The sequence below is a fragment of the Heliangelus exortis genome, chromosome 1 (assembly GCF_036169615.1).
Source record: "Heliangelus exortis chromosome 1, bHelExo1.hap1, whole genome shotgun sequence".
Classification (NCBI taxonomy): Eukaryota; Metazoa; Chordata; class Aves; order Apodiformes; family Trochilidae; genus Heliangelus; species Heliangelus exortis.
In genome coordinates, this window is record NC_092422.1 from 119,171 (window position 1) to 146,754 (window position 27,584).

Consider the following 27,584-nt stretch of genomic DNA (forward strand, 5'->3'; position numbering starts at 1 on the left):
CTTGCTCCACTCCCCCCGTGGTTCCCAGCCCATGGCACTGAGTGCCACATCCAGGCTCTTTGGAAATATCTCCAGGGATGGAGAATCCACCCCTTCCCTGGGCAGCCCATTCCAATGCCTGATCCCCCTCTCCATCAAGAAATTCTTTCTCATGTCCAACCTAAACCTCCCCTGGCACAACTTGAGACCATGGCCTCTTGTCTTGCTGAGAGTTGCCTGGGAAAAGAGCCCAACCCCCCCCTGGCTCCAACCTCCTTTCAGGGAGTTGTAGAGAGTGATTTCCCTTCCTCCCCAGGGAAAATTGTGGGAGACAGAATCCCAGAATTACCCAGCTTGGAAATGACCTCTGAGAGCATCAACTCCAACCTTTAATCCACAACCACCCCAGAGCACTCAGTGCCACCTTCAGCCCCTTCTTAAAAACCTCCAGGGATGGAGAATCCACCCCCTCCCTGGGCAGCCCATCCCAATGTCTGATCCCCCTCTCTGCAAAGAATTTCTCCTAATATCCAACCTAAACCTCCCCTGGCAGAGCTTCAGCTCTGCCAGGGGAGGTTTAGGTTGGATATTAGGAAAAAATCCTTAAGCCCATGGCCTCTTGTCTTGTCTCTGCCTGGGAGCAGAGCCCAACCCCCCCCTGGCTCCAACCTCCTTTCAGGGACTTGGAGAGAGTGATGAGGTCTCCCCTGAGCCTCCTCTTCTCCAGCCTCAACACCCCCAGCTCCCTCAGCCCTTCCTCACAGCATTTCTGCTGGATCCCTTCCCCAGCCCAGTTGCCTCCTTTGGACCTGCTCCAGCACCTCAAGCTCCTTCCTGAGCTCAGGGGCCCAGAACTGGACCCAGGACTCAAGCTGTGGCCTCCCCAGGGCTGAGCACAGGGGCAGAATCCCTTCCCTGGACCTGCTGGCCACGCTGTTCCTCAGCCAGCCCAGGATGCCATTGGCCTTCTTGGCCACCTGGGCACACTGCTGCCTCCTCTTCAGCTCATGTTCAAGTCAAAAGCTTGGTATGAGGACTCTGGTCCCATGGTTTGGGGACCATTCAGAGCCAAATAAACCTCTGGGAAATAAGTGGGGGCTTCCAGGTGCCACCAAGCCATCAGCTCCACCTCACCACATCTCATCCTCTCAGCACATCAGCTGGAGAACATCCAAAAAAGCTTTTTTTGGTGGCCAAACAAGCAGGGCATGCAGCTCTGCTCCAGGTGGGCTTAGGGATGGAGTCACCCAGTTATGTACCAGGAGCACTGAAGGCATCAGAATGGAGAAGCTAAACAAGGACTTTCTGAGGGAGTGGAGATCTCTTCAAGGGGATTCAACCAACTGCAGGTTAGAAGCTCCCTGGACAACAATTTTGAACTTTCTTGCACCTTTTGCCAGCTCACAGCACTATTTCCTTGTGAAAAAAAGTAACTAACTGCTCTTACTAAAATATTCCCACTTTTGAGATAGATTTCTGTGAAGGAGCAACCTGAAGGACATCTCCAGATGATGTTCTGCAGATCAGGAGTATTAGAACTGAATTTCAAAGAGGTAACCACCTCCAATGAAGATCCTTTCAACCCCAAAAAAGAGAATGCACTAGAACCATCCTGAAAGAAAACTTCTATGGCCTCAAAGGGTTGGACCAGATGATCCTTGAGGTCCCTTCCAAGCTGCCAATTCTGGGGTGAGCTACTCACGGTTTTGGAGCCACGGGAGTTGGCAGGAATCCGTACTCCAGCTCACTCTGAGGATCTTCTGTTTCACTCGAGCCACTCAGCCTCTCTCCACAGTGCACGAGGGTCCAGTTGGGCCCCCAGCCAACCCGAAAGGAACGCCCCATGAAGAGGGCCATGTCCATCAGCAGCTTCCCCTTCCTGTGGGTGAGGGAGCTCTCCAGGGGCACCAGGCCCCGGTGCCTCCGCACCCCCACTGTCCTCACCTGGACCTCGGGGGCTGAGGGGGGCAGAGGGAAGGCAGAGGCTGAGGGGGAAGTGGCCGACCAAGGGGTGACAGCTGGGGGGCTGCTGCTGGAAGTCTTTGGTCCTTTGAGGTCTTGGAGAGGAGGAGCTGGAGACTGGAAGAGGAGGTTGGCAAATTTGGACTGGAGGAGGCCACCAACTAGAGGGAAGGAGAAGAAAGAAGAGGGGGGTGAACAAGGGGGTCCTCAGGCAGGAACTTGTGGAATGCTAAAGGGAATTCCAAGCCCTTGAGCAGGCAGTGGGAACATCTGCCAGGGTTTGTGATGGGAACTGACCCTCAGGACTTGGGAGGAATGCAAAGGCTGGGGCAGGAGCAGGGCTGCAGCTGTCCCCATGGGAACATCTCAGTAATTCACCCCAAGTAGTTCAAGAAGCAACTCCAGGTGTTGTTACTGGAGGGGTTTTCACCCTCAGATCATGAGTTAGGGGATTATTGGGTGGGAACTGCAAGGGTTTGGCAGTGGTGGAGTTCAGGGGTGGCCTCTGTGAGAAGGGGACACAGCTCAACCCACGAGGGGAGTTTGTGGCACCTCTGAACCTACCCAGAAAGGTGGTGGTGCCTCTGTGAAGACTCCAAAAAAGGGCAGAAAACCCCACAGAGGGCAGAGGAAGAGAAGTAGAACCAGAAGAGTAAGGACCAGGTGAGAAAAGAGGGGAGGAGAGGTCCTCCCCACCTGCACCAGAGCAGAACTTTTTCGTCCTGGACTTCTTCTTGCTGACAACTCCAGCTGGAGCAAGGGGAAGGAGGAAGCTGAGGGGAACCCCCAAGGTCTGACCACAGTTGGGGTGGGAGAAAGTAGAGGAATGAGGAATGAAGGAGGGAGCTGAGCTTGGGGAAGGTGGGAGAGGGGAGGAAGGCCTCGTTTTGTCTTTGTTTCTCCTCACCCAAACCAATTTATAGGGCAATAAATTCATGTTCCTCAAGCCCAACCTGCTCTCCAGTTCCTGTCCCCAGCCAAACAACCTCCCTGGGTTGAGCTCAACCCATTTTTTTTTTTTTAACCCATTTTCTCCTCCCTGTTGATGGGAGAGCAGCTTGGGTGGGAGGTCTGGCTGGTGGCCAAAGCCACCCCAGCACACAGCTCCCCTGCCACACAACAGGATTTTTTCCTGGGAATATTGGAATTCAGCTCTTGTGTTAGGTTGGGTTGGTTTCTCACAGTACCTGAGTATCTCTTCTGTCCTTGGGATTTTGAAATGGGGAGCCTGGGAGAACAGATCTCCTGGGAAGTGTCCATTTTCACAGGTTGCTTCCCAGGGTAATGATCCAAAATCAAGTCTAGGTCGTCATCCTCAGCAAGCAAGGAAGCTTTCATGATCTAGAAAGGTGATAAATCAAACCTAAAAATTAGTTCACTCCCCATGCAGCAGCTCCCTGAGCTCGTCAGCTCCTTTCTCCAAATGAGAGAACTTCAAGGTACTGCCCATAACCCAAAAAACACAAAAATCTTGAGGAGCAGTGGAAGAACATGGAACTGAGCTCATCAGCTGGTGATCAAGTTCCAGCTCCTCCTCACTGCCTCAGTGTCACAGGAATTGTGAGGATGGAGCCCTCTAACAATGACATTTTCTTATCTCTTGGTTCCATCCACATCTTTTTCAGTTGAAGCAGGAACTCCAGGATTACATTTTCCCCTTGAGCAGCCAGTGAAAGCATCTGCCATGGTTAATTCCAACCATGGAGATCCACAGCTGTTGGAGGGACCACAAACCTAAACCCAGTGACACCAAAACCCAAAGCAAGGACCTTGTTTTCCACCAGCTGGGCAGAAAGACCTCAATCAAAACTCAAAGTTTTAGAATCACAGAATCACTGAGGTCGGAAAGGACCTCCAAGATGAACAAGTCCAAAAAAGTCCATTTTAGTCACAGTGGGTCCAAGCCTTGTTCAGTATGGTCACCAAGGACCTGGCTGAAGGGACAGTGACCCCTCAGCACATTTCCTGATGACACCAAACTGGGAGGGGTGGCTGGGCCACCAGAGGATGTGCTGCCCATCCAGTGTGTCCTGGAGAGCTGGGAAGAGAGGAACCTCTGGAGGTTCCTACACCTGGGGAGGAAAAAGTCTATGAATGGGGAGAGGTTGAGGGCTGAGCTGCTGGAAAGCAGCTCTGGGGAGAAGGATCTGGGAGTCCTGGTGGGAAACAGGGTGACCATGAGCCCACAGTGTGTCCTGGTGGCCAAGAAGGGCCATGGAACCTTGGGGAGCATCCAGAGGAGCATGGCCAGGAGCCTCAGGGAGGTTCTGCCCTGCTCTGCTCTGCTCTGCCCTGCCCTGGGGAGGACACAGCTGCAGAACTGGGTCCAGTTCTGGGCTCCCTGGTTCCTGAAGGCCAAGGAGCTGCTGGAGAGGGGACAGCAAAGGGCTCCGAGGAGGAGGAGGGCACTGGGACATCTCTCCTGAGGCTGAGAGCCCTGGGGCTGTTCAGCCTGGAGAAGCCTGAGGGGGATCTCTCAGTGCTGATCAAGATCTCCAGGCTGGGGGTCAGGAGGATGGGGCCAGACTCTCCTCAGGGCTGCCAGGGACAGGACCAGGGGCAAGGGGCACAAACCTGACCAGGGGAAGGAACTTCCAGCTCCAGATGAGGAGGAACCTCTGGACTTTGAGGCTGGCAGAGCCCTGGCCCAGGCTGCCCAGAGAGGGGCTGCAGTCTCCTTCTCTGGAGACATTCCCAACCCCCCTGGACACCATCCTCTGCCCCCTGCTCTGGGATCAGCAGCTCCAGAGCTCCCTTCCCACCCCTGAGCCTCTGATCCCCTCACAGAGCAGTGGTCACAGCACCAACCCCCCCAGCACAAATCCCAAAACTCCTCTGCTGAACCTCTGGAGAACCTGGGGGAGCTTCCCCAGGCTCTGCACCTCAGCTCCTCACATGGAGCTGGTCCTGGAGATTCCCCCCAGTTGGTTCCAGTTGGACACTGGGTCCCTGAGAAGCTGTGGCTGCCCCATCCCTGGAATGAGCAGCTCCAGAGGTCCCTTCCCAACCATTCCATGTCTCTATGATTCCCAGGTGGTTTGTGCCAGGCTGGGGTGTGGGTACCCTCAGGAGGCAGCTGCAAGGGAGTTGTGAAATCCTCTCTGTCCCAGAAGAGCTGCAGGAGCCTCACCTGCAGGACGTGGGGGTTGATGCCCAGGGTGGAGGCGATGTGAGTGGAGGCAGGGACAGTCTCCAGCTCCTCCAGCATGTTGTCTTCTAGAGGGGGCTCCAGGGGAGGTTCCTGGGTGATGTCTGCCATATCACTGTCCAGTTCCACCACCCTGCCCAGCTGCTCCACTTCAGGGGGCTGGGGAGACACAGAGACCACGTCAGGCATCCACAGCTTCTGAGAGTTGGGTGAGAAAAAGAGTAACTCAAGAGTTTCAGCAATCACCTGGAAATGAGGAGGTGACCCCCTTGTTTGGGGCAAAACTCCACAGCAAGTGTGGAGAGGAGCACTTAAAACCTATTCCTGGTTTCTTCAGAGCTGCAACTGTGCAAGTCACAGGGCAGAATTCAGGAGAAGTCAGAAGAAATGGAAGTGGGGTTTCAATTCCACAGAGAACTTGGTAGAAGTTTCAGGTGGACAGAAGCCACAGAATCATGAAGGTTGGAAAAGATCTTTGAGATCATCCAAGTCCAACCATGTCCCTCATCCCCACATCTCCAGGGACTGGAAACCTCTCCAGATATGGGGACTCCACCATAAAATCCTTCTGCTTGGGAAAACCTTTGGGATCCTGGAACCCAACCCTGACCCCATCCCCACTGCCCCATGTCCCTCATCCCCACATCCCCAGGCTCTGAAACCCCTCCAGGGATGATGGGGACTCCAGCCCTGCCCTGGGCAGCCTGGGCCAGGCCCTGACAACCCTTTCCAGGGAGAAATTCTTCCCCAGCTCCAACCTAAACCTCCCCTGGCACCACTTGAGTTGTGCCAAAAGTTCCTCTTGGCCCATCCCTTGTTCCTTGGGAGCAGAGCCCGACCCCCCCTGGCTCCAACCTCCTCTCAGGGGGTTGCAGAGAGCCACAAGGTCTCCCCTCAGCCTCCTCTGCTCCAGGATCAGCACCCACAGGGCCCTCAGATGCTCCTCACAACTTCTCCAGACCTTCTCCACGTTCTCCAGAACCTACTCCTTGCTCCCCAGACCTTCTTGTGCTCCAGAACCTTCTCCATGCTCTCCAGAACCTCCTTATTGCCCTCCAGACCTCTTCTCCAGAACCCCTTGCTCTCCAGGTTATGAGCAGGGGGGGGGGGGGGGATAAAGCAGCACCTGAACATTACTTTTAATTTTTTAGGTGAGCTGCTGCCACCAAACCTTCTGCTCTGGGCTCCCCTGACCTGCATGGAGGCTTAAAGCAGCAGAGCTGGAATGATTTGGGTCTTTATAGAGATGCTGTAACCAGCTGACAGCCTCTGACAAACAATTCCCACTTGATCTGATGTTCTCCTGCTGCAGGAGGAATGAAACTCTTCTTCTGCACCAGCACTGAAGGGGGATTTGTTGTTCTCCCCTTGATGCTTCCAACAGATCCCAGTCCAGAAGGGCTCTGAGCTACCCCCAAGCCAACAGTCAGGGAAGAAAAATGCTGCCAGAAGCTCTCCTGGTTTCAAAAAAATTATATTCACTTAAAAAAAACAACAAAACCCCAAAAAAACCAAAAAAAGCCCCCAAAATTACCACAAACAGCAAAAAAAAAAAAAAAAAAAAAAAGGTGTTTAACTTATTGTTAATACTGCCAAGGGTTGCTCAGCTCCCATCTGCTGAAAGGCTCCTGGCACAACTCAGCAACCCAAAAGCCAGGTTTGGAAATTAGAAAAATCCATTAAATAAAAAAATTTGCTCTGCACTTGTTTGGGTTTCTGACAAGTGACTTCCAAAATCTGAAGCTGCTCACAGATGTTCACCCCTCATCCATTCCATCCCCTGAGTGCCAGATGCCTTCCAAAGGTTGGTTTTCACCAGCAGATGGAGCTTGACAATATCCACACTAATTACCATTTGGAAAAGGCAATTTTATAATTATTATTATACTTACAGGCACATAAAAGGATTACTTTAAAAAAAATACCATTAATTTTAGACCTTGAGGGGTTACCACACTGGATAAGCTGCTCCCCTCCCTAGGTAAGGTGGAGGTGGAAGATGCTTTACAGAGCTTCAGAAGCAGTCACATCCAACTCAAATACTTCAAAACCCAACCCTAAAGTATTATTTTTAATAAAAATAAGAACATTAAGAAACAAAAAGCATCCAGTGTTGGGTACTGAAAGGATGAAATCAAATGGATGCACAACAGCCTCTTCAAGGCAGAGAGCAAAAAGTGGGAAGATCAGAGTTCAATCTTCACAAATATTCAAAATATTCACTTGTTTGTGGTGCTGAGAGCCCAAACTCAACCGGATTTAAAGAAGAAACAAAAAACTTCCAAGCTTCCCATCCCCACCGTGGAATGTCAAAAATCTGAACAAAAATGAAGGTGCAAGCAGGCAGGGAGAGGTCAGAAGAGCTGCTGGGTTCCTGGCAAGGTTTGCTCCTGGGGTTTCCAGGCTGCCTCTTGCTTCAACACCTCCTCCTCCTCCCCCAGGCACTCTTCACATTTCATTTTAGGACTTTTTTTGAGTCCTTGTCCTCCTTCTACCTGAGCTGGAGGTGTTGGTTTGCCATTCAGGGTCATTTGTTGAGGTGGCAGATGTCCTGGAGGTGGCAGGGGGGTGGTTTTTAACTTCTTGGTGTCAGTTTTTGAGGGATGTTCTTCCTCTTCCTCATCTGAATCCTGCAAGCCATACTTGGAGAAGTGTGCCACCTGCAGCAGGAGGAGAGCAAACCCATCAAATTCAGGTTTTCCACTCATAGAATCATGGAATCACTTGGGTTGGAAAGTCCTATGGTCAGATAATTAAAAAATCATAAACCCATTTGGGTTAGAAGGGACCTTTTGAGGTCATCAGGTCTTAGAATCATAAAAGCACAGAATAATCTGGGTTGAAGGGGCCTCTAAAGGTCATCAGGTCAGAAAATAGAAAAATTATAGAACCACTTGGGTTGGAAGGGACACCTAAAGGTCACCTAGTCAGAAAATGATAGAATCATTCAGGTTGGAAGGGACCTCTCAAGGCCATCAGGTCAGAGAACCATAATATCATAGAACCATTTGGGTTGGAAGGGACCTTTTGAGGTCACCCACTTTTAGAATCATAAAATCACACAATAATTTGGGGTGGAAGGGACCCCTGAAGGTCATCAGGTCAGAGAGGCATAAAATAATTCAGGTTGGAAGGGACCTCTAGAGGTCACCTGGTCATAGAATCATAAAATAATTTGGGTTGGACCTCTAGAGGTTATCTGGTCACAGAATCACAGAATAATTTGGGTTGGACCTCTAGAGGTTATCTGGTCACAGAATCATGGAATAATTTGGGTTGGACCTCTAGAGGTTATCTGGTCACAGAATCATAGAATAATTTGGGTGGGAAGGGACCTCTAGAGGTCACCTGGTCATAGAATCATAAAATAATTTGGGTTGGACATCTAAAGCTTATCTGGTCATAGAACTGTGGAATAATTTGGGTTGGAAGGGACCTCTAGAGGTTCTGATCCAACCAAGACATCCTCCTGCAAGCAAATCTTCATCCAGAGGAGTTTTGATCCCTTTGAGGAGTTTTGACCCCCTTGAGGAGGACACTGAGGGACAGGAGGACACCTCAGGGAACTTCAGTCTATTTTTTTGGGGGGGGGGAGGTGGGAGGAATTCTGAGTCCTCAGGGGGTTGTAACTTCATCCTGAGCCCTCCACCTGGAAGCAGGATTACCTGGAAGACCCAGGAGCCCGTCTCGGGCCGGTACTCCTTGAAGCGAGCGCCCTGTTTGCGCGACACGGCCTCCAGCCTCCCCTCGTAGTTCATCTCTGCCAGGCGCTCGGGGCTCTTGATCAGGCACCGGGAGGTTTTGTCTGTGGGCCAGACCCCATCCAGGGTCACCTCAGCTCGTCTGGAAGAGGCAGGACACCAGAGAGGGAGAGGTGATGTCAGTGCTGAGGCAGCCATGTGAAGAGGAGCTGGGAGTGGGGAGATTCGGGCTGCAACTCAGCTATGGAACCCAATTTCTGTGTGAGGAACTGGATGGGATGGATGTGGCCCTGGGAAGCCCAAAGATTCGGGCTGCAACTCAGCTTTGGAACCCAATTTCTGTGTGAGGAACTCAATGGGATGGATGTGGCCCTGGAAGGTCCAAAGATTCGGGCACCAGCTCAGCTTTGGAACCCAATTTCTGTGTGAGGAACTGGATGGGATGGATGTGGCCCTGGAAGGTCCAAAGATTCGGGCTCAAGCTCAGCTTTGGAACCCAATTTCTGGGTAAGGAACTCAATGGGATGGACATGGCCCTGGAACGCCCAAAGATTTGGGCTCTGACTCAGCTTTGGAACCCAATTTCTGTGTGAGGAACTGGATGGAACGGAAGTGGCTCTAGAAGGCCCAAAGATTCGGGCTCCAACTCAGCTTTGGAACCCAATTTCTGTGTGAGGAACTCAATGGGATGGATGTGGCCTTGGAAGGTCCAAAGATTCGGGCACCAGCTCAGCTTTGGAACCCAATTTCTGTGTGAGGAACTTGATGGGATGGATGTGGCCCTGGGAAGCCCAAAGATTCGGGCTCAAGCTCAGCTATGGAACCCAATTTCTGGGTGAGGAACGTGGTGGAATAGATGTGGCCCTGGAAGGCCCAAAGATTCGGTCTCCAGATCAGCTTTGGAACCCAATTTCTGGGTGAGGAACTTCATGGAATGGATGTGGCCCCGGAAGGCCCAAACTTGGCAATGAGGGAGCAGTGGTTGGGTAAAATGGCGGCAGCCCCAGGGCTGTGCCCACAGGGAGCTGTGTGAGGAGAGCTGCTCCTCAAGGGTCAGGACTGGGACCTCTGCTCCTCAGCAGCTTTGTTGGGAACAGGGGCACTGGAATGGAGGGCACCAAAGTGTGTGGTGAGGGAAGGGATGGATCCAGAGGGAGCTGCACAGCCTGGAGAAGTGGGATGGTGCCAACTGCAGGGAGTTCCCCAAAGTGCAGGGGTCTGGCCCTGGGGGGAGGAATCCCATGGGGGAGAAAAAGGGCTGGGGGGGAGAAAAAGGACCCGGGGGGAGAAAAAGGACCCGGGGGGGAGAAAAAGGACCCGGGGGGGAGAAAAAGGACCCGGGGGGGAGAAAAAGGACCCGGGGGGGAGAAAAAGGACCCGGGGGGGAGAAAAAGGACTCGGGGGGGAGAAAAAGGACGCGGGGGGGAGAAAAAGGGCCCGGGGGGGAGAAAAAGGGCCCGGGGGGGAGAAAAAGGACTCGGGGGGGAGAAAAAGGACTCGGGGGGGAGAAAAAGGACTCGGGGGGGAGAAAAAGGACTCGGGGGGGAGAAAAAGGACCCGGGGGGGAGAAAAAGGACCCGGGGGGGAGAAAAAGGACCCGGGGGGGAGAAAAAGGACCCGGGGGGGAGAAAAAGGACCCGGGGGGGAGAAAAAGGACCCGGGGGGAGAAAAAGGACCCAGGGGGCAGCCCTGAGGAGAAGGATTTGGGGGTGCTGGTGGAGCAGAAGCTGAAGATGAGCCCAGAACCCCCCAGGTCCTGGGGGCATCAGCAGAGGAGTGGCCAGTAGGGATCTGTGATCTCCAAGCAGAGGGGGAAACCTCCCCCAGAGAGGTTTCCCAGGCACTTTTGGGTTAAAACCTGGCCAGTTCCAAGGTGAGAAGTGAGGGTGTCAGCAGTACCTGTTGAGCCCCTCCCCTATGGGGGGTTTCTTCTCATCATCAGGGTACACAATGACCTCTTTCCTCCGGATGTGGACGATGTCATCCAGGTTGAGGTTGGTGAGGTTGACTTCTCCTTCAAAATAAATGGAGCCATAACCTGCAGAAAGACCCAAAAATGTCAGCATTTGGCCAGGAAAAAGCCAGATCAGCTGCCAGAGAAGGCACAACCCTGCTCTGCTTCTCCTCCCCCTGGGGTGCACAAGTGGCTCCTGCCCTCTCTACAGAAACCCTGAAGGTTTGTTATAAAAGGGGTTTTCAGGTAATTATTTTTTTGCAGAAGCTTGTTCCCAAATTTTTCTGCTACTGCTCAGCTCTGCCAACACAGACACCACAGCCCCACAGCCTCACTGCACCTTACAAAGGCTTTAAAAATCATTTGCACTTTTTAAAAAAAGTGTAAAATCATTTGCACTTTTTAAACCAGGACATTTTTAATCCTATGATTTTTGAACCAGGTAATTCATTTTTTTAGCCCAGTAGTTAATTTTTTTTTAACCAGATAGTTTTTAACCATATCATTAATTTTTTTAACCAGATAATTCATCTTAACCAGAGTATTCATCTTAACCAGAGTATTCATCTTAACCAGATAGTGCATTATTTTTTTAAACCAGGTAATTTTTTAACCAGATAATTCAATTTTTTAACCAAATAGGTTTTTTTAACCAGGTAATTTTTAAACCAGGTAATTGATCGTCTTAACCAGACTATTTTTTTTTTTAAAACAGATCATTCATTTTTTTTTATCCAGATAATTAATTTTGATCACCAGATCATTTTAACCAGATATTTGATTTTTTTTTTTAACCAGGTAATTTTCTTCACCAGATCATTTTAACCAGATATTTGATTTTTCTATTTAACCAGATAATTAATTTTCTTCACCAGATCATTTTAACCAGATATTTTTTTTTTTAACCATATAATTCACTTTTAACCTGCTAATCCCTTTTCCTTTTTGAAGTGAAAGCAGTGAAGAGCAGATCTGAGGTTGCCAAGTCCTTGCCTGGAGCTGTGGGTTTAGCTCCAGGCAGTTGGGATTTTACAACCTTTCCATTCCAGGACATTCAGGGAGTGTCCCTGGAATCTCCCCGTGCCCTGTCCCTGTCCCGCAGCCCCTGCCCCCTGTTCCCGTTCCCGCAGCCCCTATTCCTGCAGCCCCTGCCCCTTGTCCCAAAACCCCTGCCCCATGTTCCTGCAGCCCGTCCCCTGTTCCTGTCCTGCAGCCCCTGCCCCTGTCCCGGAGCCCCTGCCCCCTGCTCCTGTCCTGCAGCCCCTGCCCCCTGCTCCTGTCCTGCAGCCCCTGCCCCCTGTTCCCGTTCCCGCAGCCCCCGCCCCTTGTCCCAAAACCCCTGCCCCATGTTCCTGCAGCCCGTCCCCTGTTCCTGTCCTGCAGCCCCTGCCCCCTGTCCCGGAGCCCCTGCCCCCTGTTCCTGCAGCCCCTGCCCCCTTGTCCCACAGCCCCTGCCCCCTGTTCCTGTTCCCACAGCCCCCGTTCCCGCAGCCCCTGCCCCCTGTTCCCACAGCCCCTATTCCTGCAGCCCCTGCCCCTTGTCCCAAAACTCCTGCCCCCCGTTCCTGCAGCCCCTGCCCCCTTGTCCTGTTCCCGCAGCCCCTGCCCCCTGTTCCTGTTCCCACAGCTCCTGCCCCGTTCCCGCAGCCCCCGTTCCCGCAGCCCCCGTTCCCGCAGCCCCCGTTCCCGCAGCCCCCGTTCCCGCAGCCCCCGTTCCCGCAGCCCCCGTTCCCGCAGCCCCCGTTCCCGCAGCCCCCGTTCCCGCAGCCCCCGTTCCCGCAGCCCCCGTTCCCGCAGCCCCCGTTCCCGCAGCCCCCGTTCCCGCAGCCCCCGTTCCCGTTCCCGCAGCCCCTGCCCCCTGCTCACCCCTGCGGCCGATGGTGAAATCCGACACCAGGCACTCGCTGCGCTCCGTGCTGAGGCGGGAAAGCTCCTCCAGGGAGGGGATGGTGTAGTAGCCAGCTCTGGTCAGCACGATTCCTGCAGGGCACACAGCACACAACTCATTAATCCACAGACAATCCTTGAATCCCAATCCAACAGATCAGCCCCGACCCAATCCTTGAATCCCAACCCAATCCGTCAACCCCACTCCAATCGGTTAACTCAAATCCTTGAATCCAACAGATCAACCCCAATCCAACAGATCAACCCCAACCCAATCCTTGAATCCCATTCCAATCAATTAACCCAAATCCTTCAATCCAAATCAAATCCTTCACTCCCAATCCAACAGATTAACCCCAATCCAATCCTTCAAACCCAATCCTTGAATCCCAACCCAATCCTTGAATCCCAACCCAATCCTTGAATCCCAACCCAATCCTTGAATCCCAACCCAATCCTTGAATCCCAACCCAATTGATTAACTCAAATCCAAATCCTTGAAACCAAATCCAATACTTCACTCCCAATCCAATCTTTGACTCCCAATCCAATCAATTAACCCAAATCCAAATCCTTGAATCCAAACCAAATCCTTCACTCCCAGTCCAACAGATTAACCCCAACCCAATCTTTGAATCCCAATCCAGATTAACCCAAATCCTTGAATCCAAATCAAATCCTTCACTCCCAGTCCAACAGATTAACCCCAATCCAATCCTTGAATCCCAATCAATCCTTCAACCTCACTCCAATCAATTAACCCTTCAACCTCACTCCAATCAATTAACCCAAATCCTTGAATCCAAATCAAATCCTTCACTCCCAGTCCAACAGATTAACCCCAATCCAATCCTTGAATCCCATTCCAACCCTTCAACCCCAATTTAACCCTTGAATCCAACCCAACAGATTAATTGCAATGTAATAGATTAAATCCAACCCAACAGTTTAATTCCAATCTGAGAAATTAAATCCACTCCAACAGATTATTCCCAATCCAATCCTTGAATCCCAAACCAATTCTTCAATTCCAATCTGACAGATTAAAACCAACCCAATCCTTCAACCCCAACCCAATCCTTCAACCCCAACCCAATCCTTCAACCCCAACCCAATCCTTCAACCCCAACCCAATCCTTCAACCCCAGTCTGACAGATTAAATCCAAGACTTTAATTTCAGTTGATGAATTCCAATCTATTTCTCTGGAGGCCCCTGGGCTGTGGGAGGTGTCCCTGGGTGATCTTGAAGGTCCCTTCCCCCCCAGCCCATCCTGGGCTGTGCTGATCTCCCCAGCTCTGACCTGCAGGATGCAGATGAGGCCCCGTTTCTGTCTCCTCTTCACGCTCATCCTGAAGGGAATCATCCTGGAAGGAGGCATCTTCACTACTGCCCTCCAGCCCGTTCCTCAGGGCTGCCCTCATGTTCAGAGCCACGATGGTGTCATCCAGGTTGTTGTTGTGGTGTTTGGGGTGCAGGGTGTTCTCTGGGGTCTGGGGGATGGGCTTGGCAATGGGGTTGGTGTAAAACCTCGTCACCTCGTGCTGCTCCTCCTCCTCCTCTCGCTCCCCGTCCTGTCTGTGGTTCTCCTCAGGAGCCACTGACAGGAAAAACCTGAGGAAATGAAGAAGAAAGTGGAATTATGGAGTTCTCTGAGGGACTTGAGTCAATGCTCAAGCTAAAGGGCTCGGCACAGGGGCTACAGACTGAGGAGATCCTTGTTCACCTTCACTCTGCCCTCTGTGGGCAACCTCTGCAGCTCATCTGGGGGTCTCACCACCAAAAAGAGTGAGGAGAGGGGGACCAGGAGGCTCAGGGGACCAAAGGGTGAGAGCTGTGAGGGGAAGGGGATGCTCAGTCTGGAGAAAAGGCTCACAAAGCAAGCTGTGGTCACAGCCTCCCAATGAGACAAAATTCAGGCTCCTCCTCAGAACAGCCACCCAGTTAAACCAGGAGAAACCAACGAGGACAACCAACCATCAGAAGAGAGACACAGGAAGGCTGCAGAACCTCTGTCCATGGAGGTTTGAGACCCCCCAGTGGGATCAAGACCACACCAACCAGAATTCAGTCTTGAGGAACAGAGAGACCTCCCCAAGGCCACCTCCATCTGAAGGTTCAACCACAGGTGAAGCAGGCTGGCAAGACTTTTGTGCCCCAAAATCATCACCTTAGTCTTCTCCTCTGGTGTATGACCACAGATTTCAAGGGAAGGGAGGTTTCAGGCTTTTGAGGAGGGAGAGAGGACTTTGGAGAGTCCACATTTTAACAGGGAAAAAATACAACACTACTAGGAGATACGTGGAGCAGAGGACCTTCCTGGTGATCCCCTCATGACTGAAGAAGACCAAGCAGAAGAAAAGGTCCTTCTCACCTCAAGTTTATCCCTGAAACCTCAAAGTCAGGTTTATCCTGAAAGAAAGTGTCTCATTTCTGGTGAGAGGGGAGCACAAATCCCCACAGTCACCCCAGCAGGGGCTGGAGAGGAGCTCTGGGGAGAGGGATCTGGGAGTCCTGGTGGGAAACAGGGTGACCAGGAGCCCACAAAGTGTCCTGGTGGCCAAGAAGGGCCATGGAACCTTGGGGAGCATCCAGAGGAGCATGGCCAGGAGCCTCAGGGAGGTTCTGCCCTGCTCTGCTCTGCCTTGCCCTGGGGAGGACACAGCTGCAGAACTGGGTCCAGTTCTGGGCTCCCTGGTTCCTGAAGGCCAAGGAGCTGCTGGAGAGGGGACAGCAAAGGGCTCCGAGGATGAGGAGGGCACTGGGACATCTCTCCTGAGGCTGAGAGCCCTGGGGCTGTTCAGCCTGGAGAAGCCTGAGGGGGATCTCTCAGTGCTGATCAAGATCTCCAGGCTGGGGGTCAGGAGGATGGGGCCAGACTCTCCTCAGGGCTGCCAGGGACAGGACCAGGGGCAAGGGGCACAAACCTGACCATGGGAAGGAACTTCCAGCTCCAGATGAGGAGGAACCTCTGGACTTTGAGGCTGGCAGAGCCCTGGCCCAGGCTGCCCAGAGAGGGGCTGCAGTCTCCTTCTCTGGAGACATTCCCAACCCCCCTGGACACCATCCTGTGCCCCCTGCTCTGGGATCAGCAGCTCCAGAGCTCCCTTCCCACCCCTGGCACTCTGAATTCCTCTCTGATCTGTGGCTGGGATGCAGGGAGTTGGTACAGAACCACACAGGAAGAATTCCACAGTTCAAGAGGTCAGTTTGCATTCCAACCAACAGCTGAGGTGACATCCTTGGAAATCCCCACCTATTTTCTTGCCAAGAATTTAGAGACCTGCAGAACCAGCTTGTGTTTCTGGTCAGGGGAAGCTCCTGCAGGGTGACTCAACTCACCTGTCCCCATTCTCTGGGTACTCTGATGGAGAGGCCAGGTCCTCACTGTCACGACTGACAGGGGAGAAGAGGTTGCTGCTGTTGAGGTTCTTCAAAACCAACTTTTTGATGCTCTTCCTGGAAAAAAAATTAGAAGAGAAGAGAAATTGGCATTTATGCACTGCACAAACATATTTCATGCTTAACTCCTGCATTTCAAGGACCAGGAACCAGCTGAGACACACTTGGGGCTGTGCTTTCTGAAAGCTGTTTGCAGGAGATCCTAAAGCTCCTTCTGCAATTCCTGTCAAAACTTTTGCTTCTTAAGTACAAAAAAGCACCACAGATCATTGAAAGCTTCAAAACCCAAGCAACCCCAGCAGGATCTGTTTGACAAAGCTGAGCCTTCCCAGCAGAAGAACCCTGCCCAAAACCAGGACAGCCCTGAGGAGAAGGATTTGGGGGTGCTGGTGGAGCAGAAGCTGAAGCTGAGCCCAGAACCCCCCCAGGTCCTGGGGGCATCAGCAGAAGCCCAGAGAGCATTGAGGGAGGGGATTCTCCCCCTCTGCTCTGCTCTGCTGAGACCCCCCCTGGAGTCCTGTGTCCAGTTGTGGAGTCCCCAGCATCAGAAGGACACAGAGCTCCTGGAAGGTGTCCAGAGGAGCCACTGAAATGCTCAGAGGGCTGAGCAGCTCCCTGGGAAGCCAGGCTGAGGGATTGGGGTTGTTCAGCCTGGAGAAGAGGAGGCTCCCAGGTGAGCTCAGAGCAACCTTCCAATATCTGAAGGGGCTCCAAGAAAGCTGGGGGAGGGCTTTGGACACGGGGGGGTAGGGAGAGGAGAAGGGAAATGGGTTAAAACTTGGAGAGAAAGGGGAGATTGAGGTTGGAGATGGGGAAGAAATTCTGGAATTTGAGGGTGGGGAGAGCCTGGAACAGGTTGAGAGAGTTGGGGGTGTTCAGTCTGGAGGAGAGGAGAGAAGACCTTGGAGCTCCTTCCAGTGCCTGAAGGGGCTCCAGGAAAGCTGGGGAGGGACTTGGGACAAGGGCCTGGAGGGATGGGATGAGGGGGAAGGGTTTCCAGCTGCAAGAGGGGAGATGGAGAGGAGAGGGAAGGAAGAAATTCTGGAATTTGAAGGTCCTGAGCCCCTGTCCCAGGCTGCCCAAGGAAGCTGTGGCTGCCCCATCCCTGGCAGTGTCTCAGCCCAGGTTGGATGGGGTTGGAGCCCCCTGGGCTGTGGGAGGGGTCCCTGCACATCCAGGGGTTGGAACTGGAGGAGCTGGAAGGTCCCTTCCCACCCAACCCATTCTATGGCTCTGTGAAAAGTCTGTCACAGACATAAAGGTTTCTCCTCTCCAGAGTTACTGGAGGAACAACCCAAGTCCACACAGTATTTTCTGTAAGAAATAAAAATGCCTGCAGGGACTTCCAAGGACTGATGCCTCTTTCTGCAAAGTTGTTTGGTTATTTTAAATCCCTTGGAATGAGTAATTCCTAACTGGCTCCACAGGAAGTTTGCTGCAAACCTTTTAAAGCTTTTAAAGCTTTTAAACCCATTTAACCCAATGTAAAGCCCTTAAATGTAAAGCCCTTAAATGTAAAGCCCTTAAATGTAAAGCCCTTAAATGTAAAGCCCTTAAATGTAAAGCCCTTAAATGTAAAGCCCTTAAATGTAAAGCCCTTAAATGTAAAGCCCTTAAATGTAAAGCCCTTAAATGTAAAGCCCTTAAATGTAAAGCCCTTAAATGTAAAGCCCTTAAATGTAAAGCCCTTAAATGTAAAGCCCTTAAATGTAAAGCCCTTAAATGTAAAGCCCTTAAATGTAAAGCCCTTAAATGTAAAGCCCTTAAATGTAAAGCCCTTAAATGTAAAGCCCTTAAATGTAAAGCCCTTAAATGTAAAGCCCTTAAATGTAAAGCCCTTAAATGTAAAGCCCTTAAATGTAAAGCATTTAAATAATTTTTCAAGCATTTAAACTTAAAGCATTTAAATCACATTTCAAGCATTTAAATTTAAAGCATTTAAATCACTTTTCAAGCATTTAAATTTAAAGCATTTAAATCATTTTTCAAGCATTTAAATCCTCATTTTAAATCTGATTTGGCCTGAATTTAACCCGCAGACTTTTCACCCCCCTCCTCCTCCTCCTGCCAGGGCCAAGAAGGGAAGGAAAGGCACCAACTTTGGCATGAAGGCCCCGTTGGAGAGGGCGGGTTCATCATCATCCAGGCCGTCGAAGAGCTGCGACTTGGCCGAGCCCGCGGACTGCAGAGCTTTGGGTCGCACCCTGGTGGCGGGCCGGGGAGTCAGCTTGTAATGGGTGGGTGTGGTTAAAGCCTTCTGAGCTGCTGGGTTGGTGGGTTTCAGCCTCTGAAAGAGAAAAAAAAAAGATGAGAGAAGTGGGATTTTTATCCCATTTCCTGGTGGGATCCACAGAGCTGCTGCACAACAGGACAAAGTCTGCAGTGCCCCAGGGATGGGACCTTGAGGTTGTGGTGAGGACAGGAATCACCTCTGAGGCCCTGGAATGTGCCCAGGGGCAGCAGCCATTTAGAAAATCCCTTATTAGTGGAAAAAACAAACAAAGAAAAAGTCTGGCAAGTATTTGGTTGGCTTTCCAACCCAACCAACAGGGTTTAGAGGCTGCTGGGATGTCATGAGCAAAGCTCAAACTAAAACCAAGTGTGGGCAATTCCCAGCTTTATTTTCTCAACAAGCAGCTGTGAGGAGAGCAAGAACCCAAAGCCAAGGCTCTGAAAATAATCAAAAGCAGTAAAAAGCCACAAGATAATACAGGTTGCCTCCTGGAGAGCAGAAAAAGCCACCACACCAGAACAAGTGTCCAGGTGGCAACTTGTTTTGCTGCTCAGTGTGACCTGAAACAAAGACAGTGAGGAGGGAACCACCAAGTAACTGGAAATTTTAATCAGAAAGTGCATTTTATGTGCATTTACCTCTTCTTTCTTCTTTGGGTCTGACATGGGGTTCCTGAAGAGGGGAGAATCTCCAAAGGGTGAGTAAGTCAAGCTGTTGAGGTGCTGCTGCAGGACAGCTTGCTGGGCAGCTGAGGCATTTGGGTCTGTCAGGGCTGGAAAAGAGGTTAAAATAGTTTTTAATTTGTTTTTTTTTCTTTTTAATACAACATCCTTCCAGAGGAGCTCCTCACAGGATTCACATTCCCACAACCTCCAGCCACCTGAAGGAGAAATCCCCTCCCCTTCCTTGGAAATTTGCTACTGAGTTGATCTGTGGAAAACTGAGGGCACAGAGAGCTACACATCAGGACAAAACCTGTAACTAAGATGTTTGACTTCTGAAACACTTTCTAAGGAAAAATAAACAACCTGAACTGATGAGGCAGAGCACTGAACCAAACCTCCCAGTCTGACTCTGTCTCCTAGCATCTAATTTTAATTCCTGTTCAATGACCACAAGTGTTCACACCACAAGCAACCTAAAGCAGCTTCAAAACAATCCCAGGGAAAGCAGATTGTTGTTTCTACAATTTTTTTTTTTTTTTTTTTTTTGAAAAATGCATCAGTTTATGGTGAAAGCCTTCCTAGAGTTTGAGACAAGTGGCTCTTCCCAGCTCCAAAGCTGTTTCCAGATGCTCCCCAGATGTGAATCAACCCTTGGATCATCTGTAGAGCATGAGAAATGCAGAAGGATGATGGAAAGGAGACAGAAATCCTTCAAACCTGACTGCAGAGAGATGAGTGAAACCTGAGAATTTCCTCAGGATGAGGATGTAGCTCCCCTCAGCCTCTTTTTTTTTTTTTTTTTTTCCTATTTATTTCTGAAGTTCACAGGAGGAGAGAGCAGGGAGGCTGGAGGCACCTCTGCCTCTCCCACCTGGACTGAAGAAGCTAAAAAGTTTCATTTCCCTCATGTTTGAGTTTTTTTTTGTCAGCACCTACTGTTGCTGCCTCAGGTTCAAGGCTGGGAAACAAGATTGATGCAACCCCCCTACAAAAAAACCCCATAAAACAACAAAATCAGAGAAACAACAGCTTATGGTCCAAGTCTGTCTTGAAAACTTCAAGCTTTTTCTTGCAATCTTGAAGACAAAGCTCTAAAATGTTCTAAAATTGTAAAATGGAACTAAAAAAAAAAAGCTATTAGCAACGTTGAGTGATTCTGGACAAATAATTAGCATTAAAAAAAGTCATTAGCAGAGCCTCTACTGCTACCAAGGACAGAAATGGCCTCAGAGTGATGCTCAAGTGGTTTTTTTCCCTCCAAAGCAGGGGGTGGGAGGAAGCAGCAGAGACCCCCAGGTTTTACTCACCCACAGCAGGCTGAGGAGCTCCAAACCCCAGAGTGGCCGTTGAGGTGTTGAATCCTGGTGCTCCAAAGGGTCCTGTTCCCAGTGTCCCACCAAGCTTGGGCTGGGTGTTTCCAAACAGAGATGTCTGGCCTGCTCCAAGAGCTGTGGCAGGGGGAAAATTGTTCACTTAGGACAAAGTGGTGACAAAATCCCAAAGCCAATTTACCCCACCAGGAAAATAAATCATTTATGGAAGTGCAAGGAACATTTTCCATCTCCATCAGGACTCAAACCAGCTGAGAGGCTTGGATGCCATGGGTTTTTTCACCTCTAGTTTCTAAGTTTGTTTTTTTTTTAGCAAGGTGACAGCAAGCAGAGCTTGGTTCTGATCTGAGACAGAACCTCAGGACTTAGGGTGACCCAAAATGACCTGGGGAGCTCCTTACCTGTCCCAAACCCTGTTCCAAGCCCAGTTCCCAGAGTCGCAGTTGCAGGTTTATTTCCAAACAAACTACTTCCAGCAGTGTTGGCACCAAAACCTCCAAGGAAAGAAGCAGCAGCTCGTTAAGAGATGGAAATTACCAGCCAAGGTTTTAAATCAATCAGCAGCACCAGCTCAAAGCCAGGGAAGGCCAAATGTATCCCCATCAGTTAACAAAACAAACATCAGAAAACCAGAGCTTTGCCTCCTGAAGCTTTTCCCTTTGTTACAAACTTAATTATAAATTAAACAATTAGAATTTCCACCACCCAACAGTGGCAGCACAAAGCTGTGCCCAAGGAGACAAGGACAAAAAAAAAAATAAAAAAAAAAAGAGACTTAGGAAGAAATCCCACCACAAAACCTGTGTTAATTTGTCAGGGTTGGTCAGCTGGGTCTGCTGAGGGCTTGGGTCCTCCTTCTGCCTGGCCTGGGAGGGATTTTAGGGTATTTTAGGCTTTATTGCTGCTTTTAATAGTAAACATTAAAAAAGGGATGGATGTCAGGATCTAAACCTACTAATGGGAAGAGTTTTGTTGCTCTCAGAGAAGAAAAAGAAAGGAACCAGGTCTCAGTGTCATTTCCTTGAAGGATGAGGAGATGTTTCTGCTGCTCAGCCACCCCCTGACCCAACCCCCACCCCCTGACATCAGCCCAGGGTGGACACCAGACCCAGTTCTTCAGGACTTTGATCCCTCACACCGTGGAAAACAACAGCAGCTCCTTGTTCAGCTGGGACTGACTCATTTCACCTCCTCTCCAGTCCACAAGCTCCTTATCCCTGCCACCAACCTACAAATTCCACTGGTTTGACCCCATTCTGGTTTTATCCTCTTTCCTTCAGCCACAGTGTATTGCAGGGAATGAGTTGGGTGGGATGGGACCTTAAAGCTCCCCCAGTGCCACCAGGGACCCCTCCCCCAGCCCAGGAGGCTCCAACCCCATCCAACCTCAACTCCAACATTCCCACCACCCACAGCTTCTCCAGGAAACCTCTCCCAGGCTCTCCCCACCCTCACTTCTCCCTCCCAGCTCCTCTCCAGCTCCCCTCTTCCACTTTGAAACCATCTCTCCTTGGCACCTCCCTCCAGGCCCTTGCCCAAAGTCCCTCCCCAGCTTTCCTGGAGCCCCTTCAGGCACTGGGAGCTGCTCCAAGGGCTCCCCACAACCTTCTCCTTCTCTTCTCCAGCCTGAACACCCCCAACTCTCTCCCCCTGGCTCCAGAGCTGCTCCAGCCCTCCCAGCAGCTCCCACTTGCAGCCTCTCCCCAAACCCCTACGCTGTAAAAATTCTTTGATTTTAGGAGTTTTCAGCTGCAGGTTCCATTTTCTATGAAGCTCTCCCTGGATGGGTGGCACTTAACCACCTCCTGCCATAGAAACTTTTCTCCAGAAGGGCAGGAATCAGCCACCAAGCTGTTTCCCTGCAGCAGCACCCCCAGGGCCTGGCTTTACCTCAGGATGTGAACATTCACACACACTCAGCAGATAGGTGGGAGCTCACACACACAGCAGGGTGGTGGAAACCCCATTAGTTTTTTTTTTAAAACTACCCAAATTGTGTGTGTTTGTTTTGATAACTGAAGTTCAGGGCTGGTCCCTAAGGCTCTGGGCTGCTGGGGTCCCAGGGGGCTGGGGGGGGGATGGCTTCCCAGGTTCTGTGCTGGTTGGGTCCCAAGGGGATGGGTCCCAGGGTTCTGGGGGGGTTGGGTCCCAGGGCTCTGGGGGGGTTGGGTCCCAGGGCTCTGGGGGGGTTGGGTCCCAGGGCTCTGGGGGGGTTGGGTCCCAGGGCTCTGGGGGGGTTGGGTCCCAGGGCTCTGGGGGGGTTGGGTCCCAGGGCTCTGGGGGGGGTTGGGTCCCAGGGCTCTGGGGGGGTTGGGTCCCAGGGCTCTGGGGGGGTTGGGTCCCAGGGCTCTGGGGGGGTTGGGTCCCAGGGCTCTGGGGGGGTTGGGTCCCAGGGCTCTGGGGGGGTTGGGTCCCAGGGCTCTGGGGGGGTTGGGTCCCAGGGCTCTGGGGGGGTTGGGTCCCAGGGCTCTGGGGGGGTTGTTACCAAAGAGCCCGCCGCCAGTGGTGGTGCCAAAGGAGGGAGCACTGGTGGTGGTGGTTCCAAATCCAGCAGGTTTGTTACCAAACAGGGTCTGAAAGGCATAAAAAAAAAAAAAATCCAGGTGAGTTTAGAAACCTGAGGGTGGTGTTCAAGCCCCTGAGAAGCTGAAGGCCACACAGGAGCTCAGAGCTCAGGGGGGTTCATGGGAGCCACTGGGACAGGGCCACCCCAACCACTTCTGTCACCACATTAAAACAAAACAACCAAGCAGCAAGGAGACAGCTCCTGGGTTTTTTTTTTTCCCCTCAAGCCACCACCAAGCAACTGAAATTCCTGTCCTTGACCACCCTGCATCCCCAGCAGGGGAGGGCTCATCTCTATCACTGCCTCTAATTAAGAGGTTGTTAATCAAAACCATTCCTCCACCCCAGCTCTCTCAGATCCTGCACCCCACACAAAACCACGTTTGGGGCTTTTTTGGGGGTTCTTAATTCATCTTTTCCCCAGAGATCACCATGCAGGAAGAGCCATTTCTATCTTAACTGATCTTATTCTGTTTTTTCCCAACGTACCGAACCTCCAACACCGAATCCTGTGTTGGTTTGTCCAAAAAGCCCAGTTCCTGTCCCAAATCCTGTGCCAGCATTGGTGTTGGCAGCTGTGCCAAAGAGGCCTCCAGGTTGTGAGGGCTGGGTTACCCCAAAGAGACCCTAAAGAGAGGAAAAGGGCAAGAAAAAAAGCAGAGGGGTTTTTGGCACTGATGGTAACAGCACTGAGGCACAAAGCTGGTTAATAAAATCAGGAATAAGAGGAGGAATAAATTGGTAATAATGAATAAAATGAGGAATAAATTGGTAATGAATAAAATGGTAACCAGTGAGGGATGGAAGAATGCTACAGAACTCTTGCTGGGGGAAGTGCTGGGTGAGGAGCAGCTCAGAAGCAACAGTGGTTCTGAGAAATGGGTTACAAAAACATCAAGGAGAAGGGAAGGGAAAACCAGGAGGAGAGGGAACAACCAGGAGGAAAAGGAGGAGAAAGGACAACCAGGAGGAAAAGGAGGAGAAAGGACAAGCAGGAGGAAAAGGAGGAGAGAGGACAAGCAGGAGGAAAAGGAGGAGAGAGGACAAGCAGGAGGAAAAGGAGGAGAGAGGACAAGCAGGAGGACAACCAGGACTTATGTTCCAAGCTTAAAAAGATCTCAATTTCCTCCCCATACAGGGGGCAGGAGCTGGAAATGAACCATTTCAGTGTTTTCTGGGAGAAATCCCAGCACATTCTGAGAGCTCTCTGGAGCCGAAGCACCTTTCCATCACAGAGCCCAGAAGTGCTGCTCCTTGGTCACCAGACAGGCCAGGATTGTTAATTAATTCCCCCAAAATGTTAACTATGGGTTGTATAATCTGTCTGAAGTTGTATGGAAATACTCAGCAGAAAGGGAGCTCAGAAAGCTTCAGGGAAGGGATTTGGAAAAGTTATTTGGAAATACTCAGAGAGCAGAAAGGGAGCTCAGAGAGCTTCAGGAAAGGGATTTGGAGAAGTTTTTGTTCAAAGCTGCCCAAATATCAAGAAGAAAAACTTCTGGTTCCAAGCTCTGTGTCCCACTTTTCCCAAGCTGTTTCCCAACTTGAGGAAGATCCCAACCAGTCCCAGCTGGAGTCCCTGCCCCTGCAGGCAGAGCTCAGGAGGTTCACCCCCTGCTCTCACCATGGTGTTGGTGTTGGGCTGCCCCAGGGTGCTGGTGTTGACAAAGGAGAAGCCAGTGTTCTGTGTCGTGGTGGCCTGGCCAAAAGGTTTGTTGAAGAGACTCGTGGTCTGAGACTGCTGCCCAAAGAGCCCCCCACTTGTGCCAGTCCCAAAGCCAGTCGTGCCTACAACACAAAAACACAGCAAAAAAACCACAAGAAAACCCCTGAAATATTCATCCAGCCACACCACGTGTGATGTTCCCCCACTGGGGAGGAAGATCCTTCAGGTCAGTGGGACAGCAGCCCCCCCCCTGGTGTCACTGCCCCCCAACTCCTGTCAGGGAATTCCTCAGCTTCTTCATCTCCATGGGAGCACCCACTCCAGGCCCTTGCCCAAAGTCCCTCCCCAGCTCTCCTGGAGCCCCTTCAGGCACTGGGAGCTGCTCCAAGGGCTCCCCACAACCTTCTTCTTGTCTTTCTCTCTTGCTCTTCTTCTCCTTTTTCCCCTCTTCTTTCTCTCTTCCCCTTTTTCTCCTTTTTCCCTCCTGCCCTTTTTCCCCTTTTCCCCTCCTTTCTCTCTTGCCCTTTTCCCCTCTCCTTTCTCTTTCCCTTTCCCCTTTTTCCCCTCTTTTCCTTTCCCCTTTTTTCCCCTCTTTCCCTTTCCCCTTTTTTCCCCTCTTTCCCTTTCCCCTTTTTTCCCCTCTTTCCCTTTCCCCTTTTTTCCCCTCTTTCCCTTTCCCCCTCTTTCCCTTTTTCTTCCTCTCCTTTCTCTCTTGCCCTTTCCCCTTTTTCCCCTCTCCTTTCTCTCTTGCCCTTTCCCCCTTTTTTTCCCCTCTCCTTTCTCTCTTGCCCTTTCCCCCTTTTTTTCCCCTCTCCTTTCTCTCTTGCCCTTTCCCCCTTTTTTTCCCCTCTCCTTTCTCTCTTGCCCTTTCCCCCTTTTTTTCCCCTCTCCTTTCTCTCTTGCCCTTTCCCCCTTTTTTTCCCCTCTCCTTTCTCTCTTGCCCTTTCCCCCTTTTTTTCCCCTCTCCTTTCTCTCTTGCCCTTTCCCCCTTTTTTTCCCCTCTCCTTTCTCTCTTGCCCTTTCCCCCTTTTTTTCCCCTCTCCTTTCTCTTTTTCCCTTTCTCCTTTTCCCCTTTCTTTCTCTCTTCCCCTCTTTCCCTTTCTTTTTCAATTGCTTTCTCCTTTCTCTTGTTCTCAGCCCTCCCAGCATCTCCAGTGCCTCCTCTGTCCTTCCTGAGGACCCCCAACCCCACCCCCTGCCATGGGACACCTCCCTTCTACAGACTGCAGGATTTTGGGGTCTCCTGTTCCCAGTCTAACCCCCAAAACCACAAGCAAACACTTCTGAAAAACTATTTGCACAAATAAAAACTTCTCCCCACTTTTGAGAAACCAAACCTTGGTTCCCCCTGAACCCAACTGCTGGTTCCCCACACCCTGGGGGTTCTGATTCCCAGCTGTGTTTTCCTGACCCCTGAAAACCAAACCCAGAGGTGCCTGTGGGGCTGACACCCCCAAAACTGGAAGGAGGCAGAAGATGAGGAGAGGGAGGGGAGGGCCAGGACTCACTGGTTCCAAAAGCAGTTTTATTCTGTCCATAGAAGCCCGTGTTGGTGGTGGAGGAGCCAAAGAGCCCCGTGGCTGTGCTGGAGGTGGCAGGAGAGGAGCCAAACAAACCTGCAGCTGCCCCAGCCCCCACGGGGTTGGAGGGGCCCTTCCTGTTGGCCTGGTAATCCTCCAAACGGAGCTCCTGGAAAAGGGAAAATCCACAGGTTTCCACACAGTGCCGTGGATCTGTCCCCACAGGCAGCCCCAGCACAGAGGGGTTTTACCCAGCCAGGACCCCTCCTGGACTTCCTCAGCTCTTTTTGTCTCTCTCTCTTCCCCTTTCCCCTTTTCCCCTCCTCTTTCTCTCTTCCCCTTTTTCCCTTCCTTTCTCTCTTCTCTTCCCCTTTTTCCTCTCTTCTTTCTCTCTTCCCATTTCTTTTTCCCTCTCTTCTTTCTCTTCCCTTTTTCTCCTTTTTCCCCCCTCTTCTTTCTCTCTCTTCCCCTTTTTTCCCCTTTTCCCCCCTCTTCTCTCTTCCCCTTTTTCCCCTCTTTTTTCTCTTCCCCTTTTTCTCCTCTTTTTTCTCTTCCCCTTTTTCTCCTCTTTTTTCTCTTCCCCTTTTTCTCCTCTTTTTTCTCTTCCCCTTTTTCTCCTCTTTTTTCTCTTCCCCTTTTTCTCCTCTTTTTTCTCTTCCCCTTTTTCTCCTCTTTTTTCTCTTCCCCTTTTTCTCCTCTTTTTTCTCTTCCCCTTTTTCTCCTCTTTTTTCTCTTCCCCTTTTTCTCCTCTTTTTTCTCTTCCCCTTTTTCCCCTCTTTTTTCTCTTCCCCTTTTTCCCCTTTTTTCTCTTCCCCTTTTTCCCCTTTTTTCTCTTCCCCTTTTTCCCCTTTTTTCTCTTCCCCTTTTTCTCCTTTTTCCCCTCTTTTTTCTCTTCCCCTTTTTCCCCTTCCCCTTTTTCTCCTTTTTCCCCTCTTTTTTCTCTTCCCCTTTTTCCCTTTTTTCTCTTCCCCTTTTTCTCCTTTTTCCCCTTTTTTCTCTTCCCCTTTTTCTCCTTTTTCCACTCTTTTTTCTCTTCCCCTTTTTCCCCTTTTTTCTCTTCCCCTTTTTCTCCTTTTTCCCCTCTTTTTTCTCTTCCCCTTTTCCCCCTCTTTTTTCTCCTTTTCCCCCTCTTTTTTCTCCTTTTCCCCCTTTTTTCTCTTCCCCTTTTTCCCCTCTTTTTTCTCTTCCCCTTTTTCTCCTTTTTCCCCTCTTTTTTCTCCTTTTTCCCCTCTTTTTTCTCTTCCCCTTTTTCTCCTTTTTCCCCTCTTTTTTCTCCTTTTTCCCCTCTTTTTTCTCTTCCCCTTTTTCTCCTTTTTCCCCTCTTTTTTCTCTTCCCCTTTTTCCCCTCTTTTTTCTCTTCCCCTTTTTCCCCTCTTTTTTCTCTTCTCCTTTTTCCCCTTTTTTCTCTTCTCCTTTTTCCCCTCTTTTTTCTCTTCTCCTTTTTCCCCTCTTTTTTCTCTTCTCCTTTTTCCCCTCTTTTTTCTCTTCTCCTTTTTCCCCTCTTTTTTCTCTTCTCCTTTTTCCCCTCTTTTTTCTCTTCTCCTTTTTCCCCTCTTTTTTCTCTTCCCCTTT

At 50.8% G+C, this 27,584-nt stretch overlaps 1 protein-coding gene across 1 annotated transcript in view; it reads right to left on the reverse strand.

Annotated features, from left to right (window-relative positions):
* NUP98 (nucleoporin 98 and 96 precursor) overlaps positions 1-27,584 on the reverse strand; it is a 54,681-nt gene that overhangs the window by 12,734 nt on the left and 14,363 nt on the right. Inside the window, 17 exon segments of the mRNA XM_071752224.1 lie at positions 1,682-2,102; positions 3,129-3,282; positions 5,072-5,248; positions 7,585-7,749; positions 8,755-8,932; positions 10,690-10,828; positions 12,611-12,724; positions 13,934-14,244; positions 15,973-16,089; positions 18,132-18,319; positions 18,904-19,037; positions 20,238-20,378; positions 20,663-20,755; positions 22,747-22,834; positions 23,316-23,453; positions 24,451-24,614; positions 26,001-26,181. Of these exon segments, the coding sequence (XP_071608325.1) occupies positions 1,682-2,102; positions 3,129-3,282; positions 5,072-5,248; positions 7,585-7,749; positions 8,755-8,932; positions 10,690-10,828; positions 12,611-12,724; positions 13,934-14,244; positions 15,973-16,089; positions 18,132-18,319; positions 18,904-19,037; positions 20,238-20,378; positions 20,663-20,755; positions 22,747-22,834; positions 23,316-23,453; positions 24,451-24,614; positions 26,001-26,181 (2,903 nt within the window).